Source organism: Pan paniscus, chromosome 20 (genome assembly GCF_029289425.2).
Source record: "Pan paniscus chromosome 20, NHGRI_mPanPan1-v2.0_pri, whole genome shotgun sequence".
Taxonomy (NCBI): Eukaryota; Metazoa; Chordata; class Mammalia; order Primates; family Hominidae; genus Pan; species Pan paniscus.
In genome coordinates this window covers 59318139-59334776 of record NC_073269.2, presented here as the reverse complement: position 1 = coordinate 59334776, position 16638 = coordinate 59318139, and the positions used below count along the sequence as shown (strand labels likewise).

At 46.1% G+C, this 16638-nt stretch overlaps 1 protein-coding gene across 1 annotated transcript; it reads left to right on the top strand.

Moving 5' to 3' along the window:
- The first annotated feature begins 7341 nt into the window (after positions 1-7341).
- LOC103786706 (protein FAM90A27P-like) lies at positions 7342-11270 on the top strand. Its single transcript, XM_008975581.4, is given in 5 exon segments — positions 7342-7386; positions 7388-7462; positions 7916-8115; positions 8605-8713; positions 9490-11270. Coding segments are annotated over 5 exon segments (1377 nt in total). The 3' UTR covers positions 10438-11270.
- The last annotated feature ends 5368 nt before the right edge of the window (positions 11271-16638 follow it).

The following is a 16638-nucleotide window of genomic DNA, read 5'->3' as shown; positions in this document are numbered from 1 at the left end:
GATGAGAGGGACAGCTAACAGGATGAGTTCTGTCTTTAACGGCGCTTCTCGCGCACACCCGCACGTGGGTGCCAGACACAGGCCCAGACCTGCAGCCCTGGAGACCAGCCGTTAGGGCAACGCTTCCCACAGCGCCTGCACCGCACGAGGTCCCGCCCCAAACCCGCCCTGTGTATCTGTGTCCTACATGCATATGCAAAAATAAATGCTGTTCTAGAAATGTGGATATCGCTGAAAGCACACTCACTCATTTTCCAGTGTGCTTCTCCAGCCCCAGGAGCTGAAGTGCTGAGGAAATATTCAATGAATGACTTTGGAGTCAAGAAATTAAAAAAAATAATAATAACGGTTTCAAACTGGAGTGAAAGAGACAAAAAATTTTAACATTTACTGCATACTGGATATCATTCTAAATGCGTTTCACATATGAATGCATAAAATCACAAAAGATTATCTACATCTATCTTTGCTTTTCAAGTGAGCCCGCCACCTGGAATAAAACTCGTAAGTATTTTTTAAACACTCAGGCATGAACATCAGAGGTAAAGAAAGGGTTTTCCAGTTCTAAGAATGTGCTGGTGTTGAGTTCGCAGCCGTGGCTGCACTGCCTCCAACTCTGGGAGTTCCAGTCCAAGGAGAAGAGGGGTAAACAGGGCGTCCAACCAGGGTCATGCACCGCCCACCCCAGGAAATCGACAGGGTGCAAATCCACGCTGGGAAGCAGCCAGGAAGCCGCCGCTACAAACGCCGGGCAGGAGCGCCCTCTCCCGGAGCGGGAAGGAACCTCCTGGTCCCCGCGGGACTCCGCTCTCGGTGAACTGGGACTTGGTTAGAAATCCACCGAACTCCTCATTGGCGGCGCCTGGTGCAAGAAGTTGCTTAGGACATCTAAGCAGACCCGCGCTTCCAGAGCAGGGCTGTCGGTGCTCTGCAGGGGGTAAGTGCAGAGGATCTAAGTGGGGCTTTTGAAGTCACCGACCCCGTGCAGTCCACGCCACGTGGCTCAGTACTGCCGGGAGACGCCTCCAGAGGGCCCAGGCTGGGGAGCGCGCCTAGGAACCCACCGTGTTGTGCTCCATGGCACTGCAGAATGGCTATCGTTACCAATAACGCAGGGTTTCCAGTAGCTAGAGGGAGGAGAGGGAAAGTCCCCAACACAGAGACATGACGCAGGCTTGAGATGATGGACATGTTAATCACCCTAATCTAATCACCACGCATTAAACCTATCCTAAGGACGCCACGGACCCGTGAGTATGCATAAGAACTATTTGTCAATTAAAAGTAAATTAAATATACTTAATAAGAGACGCCTTAAAATCCTTTTTGAATCTATGAAATATTTGCAATAAAAAACAATCCACTGTAATTGGAAACATCTTTGTTTAAAAAAATACTCTTTTTCCCGTAATTGATAGTGCTAGACATGAGATTTTATTTTTGCATAGGGTCACACAGTATGTAGTGTATGATTGGGGGTGAAAGAATTGGGTGCAGAAATCAGCTACTGGCCATTTTTCCATTTTCATTTGTGTGTGAATTTAAAAAACAAATTTAATTGATAAATAATAATTGTATATATTTATGGGGTGTATTGCAGTAATTTGATAGATGTATATGCTGTGGAAATTTTAAGTCAATCAAATTAATATCTCAATTCCTCACATACTTTTTTGGTGAGGACAATTGAAATTCACTCTCTTTCTAATTTTGCATGTTAATAATATACCTTATTGTTAACCATAGTCACAATGCTATACCGTATCTCAAATAATTATTCCTCCCGTCTAACTGAATCATTGTATGTGGATTTTTAGTATAAATGTGGGGGAGGTAAATTATTAATGCAAATAAAAATGTGTCAGGAAACAAGTTCCAGCAGTTCTGCTTCATGTGGGTGAGAAACCCACCCGAATGGGATAGAGGGACCCCACATCCTGATATCGCTGTGAGAATTCTTGGGACCACTCCTGTATCAGCCTGTTCTTGCACTGCTATAAAGAAATACCTGAGGCTGGGTCATTTATAAAGAAAAGAGGATTAACTGGCTCACAGTTCGGCAGGCTGCACAGGAAGCATGGCAGCTTTTGCTTCTGAGAGGCCTCAGGAAGCTTTTACTCATGGTGGAAGGCAAAGAGGGATTAGACATTTCACATGGCAAAAGCAGGGACAAGAGAGTGAGGAGGCAGCTGCTGGACACTGTTAAATGACCAGATCTCATGAGAACTCACTCACTCTGGAAAGGACACAACCACAGGGGAGGAGCCTAAACCATTCATGAGAAAACCGCCCCCACGATCCAATCATCTCCCACCAGACCCCAGGTCTAACACTGGGGATGACAGTTCAACAGGAGATTAGGGGACACACATCCAGACTATATCAACTCCCACGTCCTGACTCAGCCCCCTCATCTAGCAGAGAGGTGAGTCTACACTCCACCCTCAATAACCAGGTGCTATCTAGACCTCAGGATCTCTTAATCCCACTCAGTCGCTGAGCTCCTGTCCACACCCTGGAGGCCTCCTTGCCTTCCTGTTCCCGTCAGGGATAAAAAAGCAAGAGCCACTGACTTTCCAGGAGCTGTCGCTGAAACTGAGCTGTTGGCTTGTTACAGTTCTCCCCGTCTGAGACTTTGGGTGACCCATCCCCTACGGCCATACAGCACAACCTCGTCTATTCCCCGACACATAGTGAACCAGGCTGTTCTTAGACCACTTATCTTTGGCCCCACAAAGGCCAGAATCTCCAGTACACATTGCCACTGAGCTCCCTGCCATGGGGAGACCGAGCTGCCCACCTCGGTGCAAAACGCAGAATGAGGCAGCCAGGCTGTTGATGTATGCCTCAATATTTGAAACAGGCAGAAAGTAGTTTGTGTTGTTCAAACCATATGCTTCTATGTTAAACTTTAAAATTTTATGAGATGAGCATACAGCAAATTATTTGTTTTAGATGTATACATCTGTGATAAAACAAAAGTGCTAGGAACAGGATCACCAAGTAAATCAAGAGAGGGAGAGGTAATTAGATCACATCGCGATTAGGTTAGCCAGGGGGAGTGGCTGCGGGGCTCTGGAGCAGTATAAATGCCAGCAGAAGGGACCTTCCCCTCAGTGAGCTTTGTTTCCTTCACCGTGGAAGCCCCAGCGTAAGGAGTGAAGTTTGCCCTGGGTCCACTTACCTGAGTTGCTGCTGGTAGGCAAGAAGAACAGGTTAGTCCATTACTATTTCGGGCGTTCATTTATCCCAATGGGAGAAATAGAATAGTGGGAAAACCCTTTAGCATGCGGTTTTAGATGTTGAGGTAAAGAATACTTAATTGTTTAACAGTATTTCTTTTTTCCTTTTGAGACAGAGTCTCGCTCTGTCACCCAGGCTGGAGTGCAGTGGCACAATCTCGGCTCACTGCAACCTCTGCCTTCCCGGTTCAAGTGATTCTCACGCCTCAGCCTCCGGAGTGGCTGGGATTACAGGCGTGAGCCACTGCGCCCAGCCATTTAACAGTATTTCTTAGGACATAGCCAGATTCAAAAAATATTTCAGAAATCCTAATGATTACATAAAGGTCAACATTTGCAAAGAATGTTCACCCAGCACCCTGAATTGTGTGGGTGCTGGATGATCAGTTATGGAGACCTGGTGCCTTTGACGAAGAAGCTATTAGATAAGAGATTTCTTCACTTATCTTTTATTCCAGTATACTCATTGACCTTTGCTAGGAGCTAGTATAAATTCAGGGCCCTGAGCCTCTACCCAAAGATTAAGGCATTCAAGACTTAAGCTGTGAGTGCCTAGTCTATAATGGTGGTGTAAAGAATGATCCTACTTAAATACGTAGTTAAAAATGCTTCTTCACTTCTCAATTTTGATTTTGAAAAGGAACGCGCACTTTATTCTAGATTTCTCAAGTGCGTTTGCTCCAGATAGCATTCCTTGATCATTTTTTTTTCTATTTTCATGGCATTATTGCCTTTTCTTTTCCCTGATATGATCTATTAAGATAAATTTTATTATCTTTCTGTGGTAACCCATGGTAATGTATCCTACCACTGCTCTCAAAGAAAGAGTACGTTTTCCTGCTGTATTCTATTTATTTTTTCATTAGCTCCAATTTATTGTTTGATTTACCATTTCCATCTTTTTATTTCTTTTGCAATCTTTCGTTGTTCTGTCTGTAAGCTGTCTCCATAGGCCTGAGTGCTTCCCCCAAATTTTATCTTTTTTCAATCATGTTGTTGTGGAAAAAAAAGAGGCCCGATCCAGACCCTGAGGGAGGGTTCTTGGATCTCATGCAGGAAGGAATTCCAGGCAAATTGCAGAGAGCAGTGTGAAGAGAGTTTATTGACAGCTACTATATTACAGAGTAGGGTGACCTCAGAACGCAACTGGAAGAATGCACCGTCTTTAAGTTTTTCTGATATAGGGGTTTTGTCCACATGAAGATTCAACTAAGCTGTGTCTACATGTGGTGGGCTGACAGCATGACAATGTTTAGTATTCTGTTGATTTAAAGAAAACTCTCCTTGACATTCTAGTGTGTAGCTCAGGAAGCATAGCTATCATTATCTTGAAGGTATCTATTGCTTTGGATATGGGGCATCTGGACATTTTGCTTTCATAGGAGTCTGTCCATCCAGGCATTGCTAAGCTGCTTCCTCAGCCACAAACGTCTTAGGACCAGGGTGGTGACTGGCCGGGACTGTGCCTCACTAGTTTTCAGATGGAGTTGATTTCTAAATGGTGTCGCCCTCACTCTCCTATGCTCCTGTTTCCCTAGCACTGTGGTCATTTAGCCAAAGACATTTCCCCTGAACCCACATTTTGCACTGCTCATCAGTTTGGACATAAAAGTGCTTTATTTTGTATTTTCTTAGCACTTGATGGTTTCCCTTGAATATCTTGTTTGATCTCAAGGAGTTTGATTTCAGAAAGTTCAAGGAATGTGCTTCATAGTTTAAAACGTCCTTAATATTAGAAAGAACTTATAAAATGTAGGTATATCTAGTTTTGACAAGGAGGGTGTACAGATGGTTAAAATATCCAGTTTTCTAATATATTGAATTTTCTTTGAGGCCAATTCCACAATCAATTTTTCCAGATGTTTGATGGTATACTATGAGGGTCTCTAGAGGAGGGACCTGCATTGCATACATATCAAACACGCTAAGTCCAGTGAACAATTCTTTTAATGGATCACCTGCTTTTCTCATTCACATTGGTGTCATGTCACTGGCAGAGGAAGGATGCGTCCATGTAGTTTGAATGACAGGATGTGTGAGTTTACTCCTAGGGACATGGTGGGCACAGCAGAGAGATGGGGCTGACTGCAGCCTGCACCTGGGAGAGTCCAGGGATAGGAAGGAACCACTGTCTCATTTTCTACCCTCCACAGGGAAAGAGAATCCCTCGGGCAGAACCAGCAGTGATGGACCCCAACACTCTCTCCATGGAACAGGGGAAGCAGTTCTTAAAGCAGTGCGGGATCCCACAAAGAGATGTGAGTACGGGAGCTGCGGGGTCACCTGGGAGGCAGGTGGAATGGGTGGAGTCCAAGTCTAGGGGGAAGGCTGAAGCAGGCTCCCCGTCCGTGACCGGCTCATATTCAGAGTTTCACACCCTCCATACACGGGCACTGACCCATTAAAATCGATACGTAATTCCTCAAAGGGACATGGGAAAATGCCACCACCACGGCCCCTTAGTTCCCACCTGGGAACAGCAGCACTTCCCAATACCCTGGGCTGTCGCTCTTGGTGCCATTTGAAGGTCATCAGCAAACTCCTCACCAGCTCTGGAGTAAAGAACTGTGAGATTGCCTTTGCATCCTCATAGCTTAGCTCCCGCACATGAGTGAGAACATAAGGTGTTTGCTTTTGCATTCCTGACTTATTCACAGAGAATAATAGTCTCCAATCCCATCCAGGTTGCTGTGAAGGCCATTAATTTCTTCCTTTTATGGCTGAGTAGTATTCCATCAGATAGATAGATATATAGATAGATAGATAGATAGATAGATAGATAGATAGATAGATAGATAGACAGACAGACAGACAGACAGACAGATAGATAGATACACACACACCATAGTCCCTTTATCCACTCGTTGATTAATGGGCATTTGGGCTGGTTCCATATTTTTGCAATTGCGAATTGTGCTGCTGTAAACATGCGTGTACAAGTATCTTTTTCACATAACGACTTCTTTAAAAAAAAGAAAAGAAAAAAAAACACCGAAATGTGAGCCTGCCCAGCATTCCCTTTAAAATCTCAGGAAGATGGGAGTTCCTCTCCTCTGCCAAGGCTTCCTCCTGCCTGCAGAACTCAGGTTGCCTCTCCATTCTCCTTTCTCTGCATTAGATTGACTTGATGACAGAGAAATGGGTTGTTCTCGCCTCTGTGGAGGTTCTTCTGCGATTTCCTCTGAAGCCAGGAGAGGATCCGACCGCCCGCTGTGTCTCAAATAAAAAGTGCCAGGCTTCAGTGGACCAGCCCCTCACAATTTCACAGAGACCTTGATACCAAGAGGAGAGGTAAGATAAGTATTAGGGAGTAAGGTAGGGACGGCATGGGGGACTCCGAAGCACACTGTGGGCTCGAGGTTTCTGCTGAACACGCCTGGAGGTTTCCGTCTTGCGTGTCCCCCCATGACACGGGCAGTGATGTGTGCGAAGCCTGGCGTGAATATGCACATACGTGTCAGCGTCGCAGGATCCTCAGAGGGCCGGTCCTCGCTTGGCTTTGTGCCTGCCTCTGTGTGAAGAGTGGCGTGTGGTCACAGGGGTCTCACGTGAAACGTCACGAGTGTCCATAGGTTGAATATGAAAACTTTGCAAAGCTTTGAGCTTCTGGTTGGTTTTCTGAGTGAGAAGCTATTCTATGAAAATAGTGGGTTTTCTGGAACTAGCTGGAAAAATATCAGTAGTTGTTGGCTGTTCATGTCTTGGCTTTGATAAATATTGTCAGAGGGTTTCAGCTCTGAGGCACTGACTGTACACAAACTGAGAGCCCAGAAAACTTTTATGCAAGGCTGCAAATCTCACTTCACCCTCTAGAAATCAAGCAGCCTTTGGTTTATAAAATCTGTGTCCTGTTCTGGGAGTAGGTCAGGCTGGGAGAGAGTCACAAAATAGCACAACTGGGACCTGGGTTCAGAGAGGACCAAGTTACAGTGGGCATGACTCAGTGGCCAGTGCATCCCTCCATCCCTACTTGGGTAAACAGGGGTAGGAGGGACTTTCGTCTGGTGTCTGTGTAATGTTTTCTCTTTTTCTTATGACTAGGAAATCCAACAACCATTTAATGAAGAAGACTGATCATAAGCTCAAGGACCTGCCACAGATGGCCGGTCATTCCGTCCATCATCAGGCTCAGAGGCCCCCCCGGAGCCAAGAACCCACAGGAGCAGCAGAGGAGACCCATGGGGCAGACGACTCCTCCAGCAGAGCCGGAGGAATCCAGGGTCAGTGGGGGCTTGAAAATGTTGGTAACCAAGGTGTCTGCATGGGCCCCAAAGAGTGGGCTTGAACATGGGAACCATGATTATGACTTAGGTGTTCCCACTGGACTCAGGCTGACAGGTCTGTGCTCTCCTCCCTAGCAGATTGGCCCATTCGGAGTCTCTGAGGAGCAGCCTCATTCTCTGTCCAGTGTCACGTCCAGCCTGGTGTTTGCCGAGTCCTCAACACTGGTTCATTATCTTCACTCTCAGACACAAGCGTCCTTCCTCCTGGGATCCCTGTTAAATGGGCTCTGGGAAGGACGATAATATCTTGAATTTCCTGGCAACCAACAGCCCATGGGCGTATGTCCCGCTTCTAAAATAATCCATCTCCAAAACCCAGGCCTTGTGTGAACCTTGCAGGTGCCTGTGATTGCTGTTGACTCACTGCTCTGTGTCCTCCTCCACCTGCAGGTGAAATGCAAGAACTGCGGGGCCTTTGGGCACTCAGCCAGGAGCAAGACCTGCCCCATTAAGAGCTGGAGTGGGGCCCTTCCTCTGCAGGCCCTGGGCTCACACAAGGAGAAGGAGAACCTGAAACCAGCAAAGGCCCAGCTACCCCAGGCTCCAGGGCCCTTTATGAGGAATGATAGAGAAAAGGAGCGAAGTCCAAGGTAAGGATTTTGCAGGGTCAAGGACGATCCGTGAGGTCGGCGCCTCAGGAGCTGCTGTCTCCCCTAGTCTTTCTGTGCAGCCTTCTCTAAGCACACAAGGAAAGCTCCAAATGGAGGTGGACGGAGGCCCCTGCCTGCCAGGGTCCGTACTGGAGCTTATTCCAGCGCTGAGAGTCTCTAGAGGGCAGGGGCTGTGGGAGACCCAGGGATGTTACCCGAAGCAGGCAGAGCAGTACCAGGGCCTGAAAGAACTTAGGGAACCTGGGGCCATGGCGTGGGTGGGGGGTGGGGGGTGGAGCTTCCTGGAAGTGGGGCTGCTTCTGAGATGAGAGAAGGGGCCATCTTGGCAGAGTTCACAGAGGCCTGAATGCCTCCCTCACCCAAAGCAAGGGCTAGGGCTGGGCTCTGGGAGGGTGCTTGGTTCCCAGTCACTGGTGTGGACAAGGAGGGTCAGGCAGGTCCAGACAGTGAACGTGATTTCTTGTGCAGTCCCCAGCAGCAGCAGAGCGAAGCTCCAAAGCAGACATTTCCCAGAACTCCCCAAGAGAAAACGCAGGAAGCCTGGAAGGAGCCAGCGGAAGCCTGTTCATTCCTGAGGGTGAGTATTCCCCCTGCCCCTGCTCTGTTTCTCCTCTGGGTCCCCTGATTCCTTCACTTCTGTGCCCCTCATGGGTGGGGGTCATGTTAAGACCTAGGCTGCCCTGCAGGAGAACTGCGCTACCCGAGGACTTCGCATACTCCAGTTTCCAGCTTCTTTGTTAAAACATTGGTTTCTGTACCTTTATTTGCAAGTTGGCCAGCAAATGCGGCTGGGCGCATTTCAGTGCCTGTGGGGACTGACTGATCAGATGCCTTCGGGATACTGGCTGCAGATAAAGCATCTCCTTCATTTTTATACATGATCTTACAACTGCTTTCAAAAGGAGCTGTGACATTTCCAGTCTCCACGTTGTGTGGGGAATTGATACTCCCTTGATATTAACAACAGACAACATAAAGACGGTTTTAATTTTCATATGTGATAGTCGCAGCAAACAGAATGGTAGGTTATCTTTCCCCAACACTATTCCTGAAGTGACAATTCTGCATATATTCAGTGACCATGTGTACGTCCTTTTCTGTGACGTTTAATTTCCTATGTCCTGTCTCTTTTGGAGGGTCTTCCCTATATTTGATCCTGATTTAGACGCAATCCCAGTGCGTGTTATTCTCCTCTGTTTCTCATGTCAGCCTGTCCCTTTTCCTCTGTCCTAGCTTGCTTCTCATTTTCACACAGTGTCTGTTGTGATGTGATTTTGCATGTGAGTTCCCTGCTTCATAGAGTTTGGAAATTCTACTGCTGAGCTGTCTCATGTGGGATGTTTTCTCCCGTAGCATCCTACCATGCCACTGCCTGTCCACACCACCAAGAAGCGATCTGTCCTGGGCCCTGTGTCCACAGGTCCACCGCCTGTCAACAAACCTGAGATGAGATTACTCTGCCCTTCGGGTCACAACGATGGACCTCAACTGAGCACCTGTGGACCCACCAAGGGACACGGCGGGGACGTTACTGCCTCCCTGCTCCCTGTTCTGCAGAGCTCCCACCAGACCCCCACTCTCAGTGCCAGGCTGCCAGCCAACAGGCCCGACGTGTCCTCCCATGGTGCTCTCCAGCCTGCCATGAAGGCACTTGCCCTGGGTCCTGGCCTTAAATCCCAGGCAGAAATCAAACATCCCGACGCAGATGCAAAGCCCAGACCACAGCAAGTCAGACAACAGCGTGGCCAGGACTCCAGAACCCAGGCACCAGACAAGGAGCCTGCCCCCGTGCCCACCCAGACTTTCCAGAACCCCACAAAGAAAGCAAGATTCAGCTCCTTCCAGACCCCTGCACTGAGAACTCAGCTCCCGGATGTGGGCGCTGTGCAGACACCCCAGCCTCCCCGCACTGCAACTGGACTTGGATCCAAACAGGCACCCGAGGCGACCACAGAGACAGCAGCCACCAAGACAGCAACCCTGCAGCCCAGAGTCAACCTCCAGCCCGCACCCAGCTCACCTTTCCTGGGCCCAGCCCAGGGCTGCCCCGTCCTCCAGCCTGGACCACCCACTCATGTTCCAGGGAGGCCCGGCAGTGTCACCTTCATGAGAGGGGACGAGGGAGAGAAGAGCCCCAGGTTCAGAACGCCTCCCACATCCCATCCTCCTGAAAACTCTGCTTCCGCTCAGAGCCCTCGCTTCTCAAGGCAGCCTGAGGGGCGGGGTCCCCAGGTCTCAACGAGTGTCCTCTATGAGGACCTTCTGGTCACTTCCTCCTCTGAGGACAGTGACAGTGACTGAGGCCCCCAAGGCAAGAAGACCCAGCTTCAAGCCCATGCGACTTGGAAGTGGCTGAAAGGCTGAGAAGGGGAGAGGCAGGAAGCAGCCCTGTGCGGGGTCAGCCCCTCCCTGGCAGCGGTGTCTGTTCAAACGTGGACCCCAGATACTATCGGGGATCAACGAACCCTGCCTATTTACATTATGTAAATTTAACCTGTATTAAAATGAGGCTGTTGAAAGTGTCCTATAGATTTCTTTTTCAATTACATATAATTATATGAGAAACTGAGTCAACATAAGCAAACAATGCTCCACTAGTGTCAATAGAAAGCTCTGAAACTCATCTGAGGGAGGGAGCAAACCACTGAAATTTGAGTAATTCTGGGCAAAGGGCCCTTCGATGCTAGTGGCAAACGTCAGTATCTTCTGACTCAAGAATATTTGACTGTGAAGGAGAGTTGTAGTGAGAAACGCTTAGCCTTGGAAAAATGGGAAATTTTTTTTTTCTTGGAAGAATGTGTTTTTTTTAAATCAGTGAATTCAAACATTTAAGAAACTGTTCTTTTTTATACGGTATACATTTTTCCAGGACATCAAACAAGGGAAATACTCCATTTATTTTATGAAGCTACCTAGACTCTGATTTCCACTGTGGTAGAGAGGGCATCTCAGCTAGCGCATGTGTAAAGTTGAGGTACCAATATTCTTAATATTGGAATTATTCAGTGGATTCAATAAGTTACGCAAAGTACGTCATGAATGGCACATGGTAAAATATATTTTACTATTATTATTATCATACCACAAGTAAACAATAGAGTAAATTCAAGTTTGTGAATGAATTTCATTTATAATGATGTACTCTATTAGCCTTGGAACTTTTGTTATTAAATGTCATTGTAAAATTCTGTTTGGTTAATTTCTTTCCATATGAATAAAATTCTTTGAACTATGACACGTCTTACTGGTGTTTTGAGTTTTCCTTTTCATCTCAGGCCAATTTCTTTACATTTCAATCATCGTGTTTCATTTACTTGAGCAAAGAGGACTGGGTGCCCAGAGTGTCACCTGCAGACCCGTAGCTTCTGAGAAACACAGACCCTCAGGCACAGCCCCACCCCCACCTGCTCAATCAGTAGCTGCAGTTGAATAACAACCCCAGGTGTTTCACATGTGGGTTAAAGTGGGAGAGGCACGAACATAGACTGACTCTCAACTTGGTTGCACATCGGAATCTCCTGGTGAGCTTCCCCCGCTGGCTGGGTCCCACCCTTGGAGAGAGTCATGTTCTAAGTCCCGTGTGAGGCTGGATATAGGGATGGGTGGACCCTTTGTGGTTAAGTCAAAATGGGTCAAGGTTAGGAAACACTGGAGGGAGAGGGCGAAGACAATGCTTCCCTAACCCGCCTCCTCCCGTTTTCACCTTGGGAGGAAACTCTCCTGAATCCAGAAAGATCAGAAGGCTCTGAGGGTGGGATTTCAGTCTCAGGAGATCGTCCCTGTCTCTCTAGGACCTGGTCCCTAAAAAGCAGTGGATGGAAGTCTCCAGGCTGCCTCGTGGATGGGGGCGGAAGCCATGAAATATAAAGAGTGATCTGGAAGCTCAGGTTGAACTCCTCCAGCGTGCTTTAGTAAGGTAATTTTTAAATATACGTTACGTGAGAGCCATCTCTTCAACTCCGGCCACCCAATTTGCTGTACAAACAGTTTCCCTGATAGAGAAATTACAGTCTAGCAGGCTGCACCACAGGATCCCAGGCAGCCTGTGGGAAATGCGGGGGTGTAGATGGGGTGAGCATGGGGCCTGCCAGGGTAGAGGGAGGTTTCATCTTTTGTTTCTTCACACTAAGTTCTGCGAAGCTTCCTTCTTCTGCTTGTACGTTCAGCAACCAGGGAGGGCCAGATACGGAGCCTTTCTTTTTCTGCCCACGCGTGCACCCATGACCCATGCTTATCCCCGGGGACTTTCAGCCTCCCCCGCACCTAGCCCACCCTCCCTGCATTGCACCACAGAGGCCAGAATGGAAACAGGGGCATGCATATCCAGCAGAGCTGTAGAAGTTTGAGTTCCCCACTTACAACAAATTCCAAGAATATTTAGTTTCTTCTTTAATGTTGACGAAGTCAGGATAGGGACAGAGGAAGAAACTGGGGTGCAGAGCAGGAGAGTGTCTGCGCTGGTACGGAAGGCAGCAGCAAAGCTCGACCCTCCCAGTGCCACCTGCCTGCTGGCTGCTTAAGGCTCAAATACAGAAGCTAGAATGCTTTCAAGTCACCCTTGAATCTTCACTGTTCTGCCAGGAGAAGAATGAATAGTAAGCAAAGCACATTCAGTTGCTTGTTTAAATCCTTCTTCCCTTACATGAGCTTCACTAGCATGGAAGAGCAGGGAGGCTTCCTATTCCTCCTTGTTTCCAGCTTAATGAACACATTTACTCCATGACCACGTGCCTTCTCTTATCCCTCAACCCGTTCTTTCCTTTTCCAGAAAATCATTTTTCTCTCAGCATCCCGCCATCATCAAGACTGTCATGAAATATGTAGGGCCTTCAAGCAGGAGGCAGAATCTTTGTTACATGGTCATGTCTGTCTTTTACCCCCAATGATGACAGTGTCAACATCTCTTAGAATGATTTCTTATACAACAATCCTTGAAAGGGTGCTTTGGAACAGGAGTGGACAAATGATGTCAAAAACATGAGGGCTACTCAAGGAAAATGACTCAAAAAGGTACACTTAGGCCGGGCGCGGTGGCTCACGCCTGTAATCCCAGCACTTTGGGAGGCCAAGGCAGGCAGATCACAGAACAGGCAGGACTATTACTTTCACTGGAAAGCTAAGGAACACGTAGATGGATAAAGCTACTGATTTGTCAAAATCCAAAATTTTAGAGCAAAGAGGGGGCTTGACCTTGGCAGGGTTGGTAAAGAGTGGTGGAGTTAAACTCTATGCAAAGGAGAATTTAACTGTCTTCTTCAAGTAATGCAGATGTATATAGAGTCATTTTAAGTCCTGTCCTCTTATTGTAGATTGGTGTTATTTTATTTCGTAACTTTGTAACAAGTTTACATTCATGGATAAAGATTTATAGAATATGCCAATACAAACTTCAAATAAAATTGAGATATCTTAACATAACATAGACGCAGAATGACCTTATAATTAAAGAATGCACAATTGCCTCTATCTTGAGATGGCAGCAGACATAAGATTTTGCTTTTATGCCAGAAATAAATTGGAATCTATCACAGAAATCACTGAACACTATGTCTTGCTCTAAACTATGGGAAATGAAACACCAATATGTGATAAAATCATACAAGGTAGAAACCTAATGTTAGTAATTTCAAATTATATACTTATCTCTATATTCATAATTGATACAAGTAAAAGTAATAGCAATAAAGCATGATTTCTGAAACATATTAAGTGGAAGCCTCTTGTACAAATGAAATCTTTAACATGTTAAATTTTGTGTATTTTACAAATCAAAATTGTACTGTGGAAATTAAAAGTTCCTCTTCAAAACTTCCCTTTTTGTTAAGAATATTAAGTTCTAAGAATGATAGTCCCACTTAAAAGCTTCTTTCAAGTTTCCTTCATGTTTCATACTATTAACAAATCTTTTACCCTACTAATAACTCTTTGTTGTGCCCCGGGCAGTTGGTAAACACAGTAAAGAAATAAGTAATCCTATATCCCTGTACTGTAAACCAAGAGGCCTAACCCATATGTTTCCTGGCCTGTCCGGACAGGCCTAGACATGCCCAGGCATGTCCCAGCTTGCAGCCCAGGCTTCTTTCCTTATTTGGAAATGTTATTGTTTTCCTAGTTTCCCACAACCAACCCCATCCCTTTCTTTGTTCCCCATTGTGCCTTTACCTATTTAGTAAAGTTTTAAGTTTTTGGCCAATCGGTATCAGTCTAGATTGTGCAGTCCAGCTCCAGCCAACAGAGATAGGACACAGCAGTAGGGGCCCAATGCGTTAGGAATAAGAATCCCTGCTTTCCTTTGTTTGGGGTGCTCTCATGGCAATCAGGCTTATAGGCAGCACCCTTCTGCAGAAGTAAAATTGCCTTGCTGAGAAAACTTTTGTTCAAGTACTCATTTTCTTTGCGACTCCCAGCTTTCATTTCCAGCAGTACACTGTGGGATTCATATGAGACTATGCTTAAACCAGAGAATACATCATTAGAAACTTTTGTGCCCAAGGGCTGCTCTCTGAAACCCAGTTTGTACTGTTACCACTTCCTTAAATGCTGATTCTTTAACTAGAAGATGGAAAACAATCTGTCAGTATGAAGAGACTATGGATGTTTTCAGGAGGAGACAATCAGTTTCCACTAAGCATTCATGCACTAAGGATGAGAGAAAACATTCATATTCCAGCAACTGCCATTTGGAGACACCCTTTCTGCACAGGATTAGGTGATTCCTCTTGACCTCTCCTATCTCTTTGAGAAGCACGGTGGTCTTGTAGTGCACTCTTAATAATTCTGAAAATTGAGTCTATAATTCTCCTAGGGTGGACTGAACAGTAGATTAATTTTGGAGCTAAAGTCCTTAAGCACATTACAAGTCAGTTTTCATTATCATTTGGATTAAACACCAACAATCAATGTCACTGTGGATTACACTAAATTGCATTATGTAACATCAGGGATTGGTGTAGGGTGTCCAAGGGAGAGGATAGAGTCCTGGGTCCTTAGTTTGTTTCTGGTTGGGCCAGTAAAGTCCCTTCCTCAACCCTCTTTTCTGCTTATCACTAGAGACGGGGTTTCACTGCATTAGCCAGGGTGGTCTTGATCTCCTGATCTCGTGATCTGCCCGCCTCGGCCTCCCAAAGTGCTGGGATTACAGGCACGAGCCACCATGCCTGGTCCATTATTTTATTTTTTTTATTTTTTGCAACAGAGTCTCGCTCTATCGCCCAGGCTGGAGTACAGTGGTGCCACCTCAATTCACTACAGCCTTCGCCTCCCAGGCTCAAGGGATTCTCCTGCCTCAGCCTCCCAAGTAGTTGGGATTCCAGGTCAGTGCCCTCACATCCAGCTAATTTTGTATTTTTGGTAGAGATAGGATTTCACCATATTGGCCAGGCTGGTCTCAAACGCCTGGCCTCAAGTCATCCACACACCTCAGCCTTCCAAAGTGCTGGGATTATAGCCGTGAGCCACCGCACCCTGCCCCCACTATTTTAAAGTGGATCGCAAGAAAATCTTCCTAACTTTTGCCTCAGTGGAAGGCATTATCTTTGTTATATTGTTCAAATAATTTATCTATCTTGTAACGCCTATGAAGACAGTACCACCATCTTTCAAGGCTGTTTTTTACACAAAATCTTTAGAGAGTCTGGAGCAGAAGCTGATAAAAGACGTAGGAAACATAAGGAATGCATGGGGAAAATATCTCTAAACACAGTGGACTTCTCCCTTTAGAATATGAAAATAGGCCGGATGCAGTGGCTCATGCCTGTAATCCCAGGACTTTGGGAAGCCAAGGCAGGTGGATCACCTGAGGTCGAGAGTTCAACACCAGCCTGACCAACATGGAAAAACCCCATCTCTACTGAAAATACAAAATTAGCCAGGCGTGGTGGCGCATGCCTGTAATCCCAGCTATTCAGGAGAGTAGGTGGGGTTATTTTGTTTTATTTTATTTTATTTGTAAAATGAATAAGCAGGAGAATAACTTGAACCTCGGGGGCGGTGGTGGGGGAGGTTGTGGTGAGCCGAGACCACACCATTGCACTCCAGCCTGGGCAACAAGAGCAAAACTTTGTCTCAAAATATATATAATATATATGAAAATAATTGATACTTTGAGAAAAAAGGCCCATTAAAGATTCTGGACGCAAAGCTTTGTTTTGTAGTGCTGTGGGATTGCTAACATGTCCAGTAGGCAGGAAGAAGGGAGAGAATGACCACAAGGCTTTACAGAAATGTGAGCTCCAGTGGTGATGAGAGAAAGAGTAGAAACCGTAATGAAACATTATGGTTTCCATCTAGTAAAAGTCATGAGGCTTAACTGAACATAGTATCAATTGTTAGTGCAATGCAACAACTTAATTCTGAATGGATATCTGATTTAAATTGTAAAGATGACTAATGAAATTTATAGAATAGATCAAAGGAGAACAAAATGATTTCTCACACAGCCCGAAAAGCATTAATGTGAAGTATAAAAGGAGAAATGACAATTCAGTTTATAAAAAATTTAAG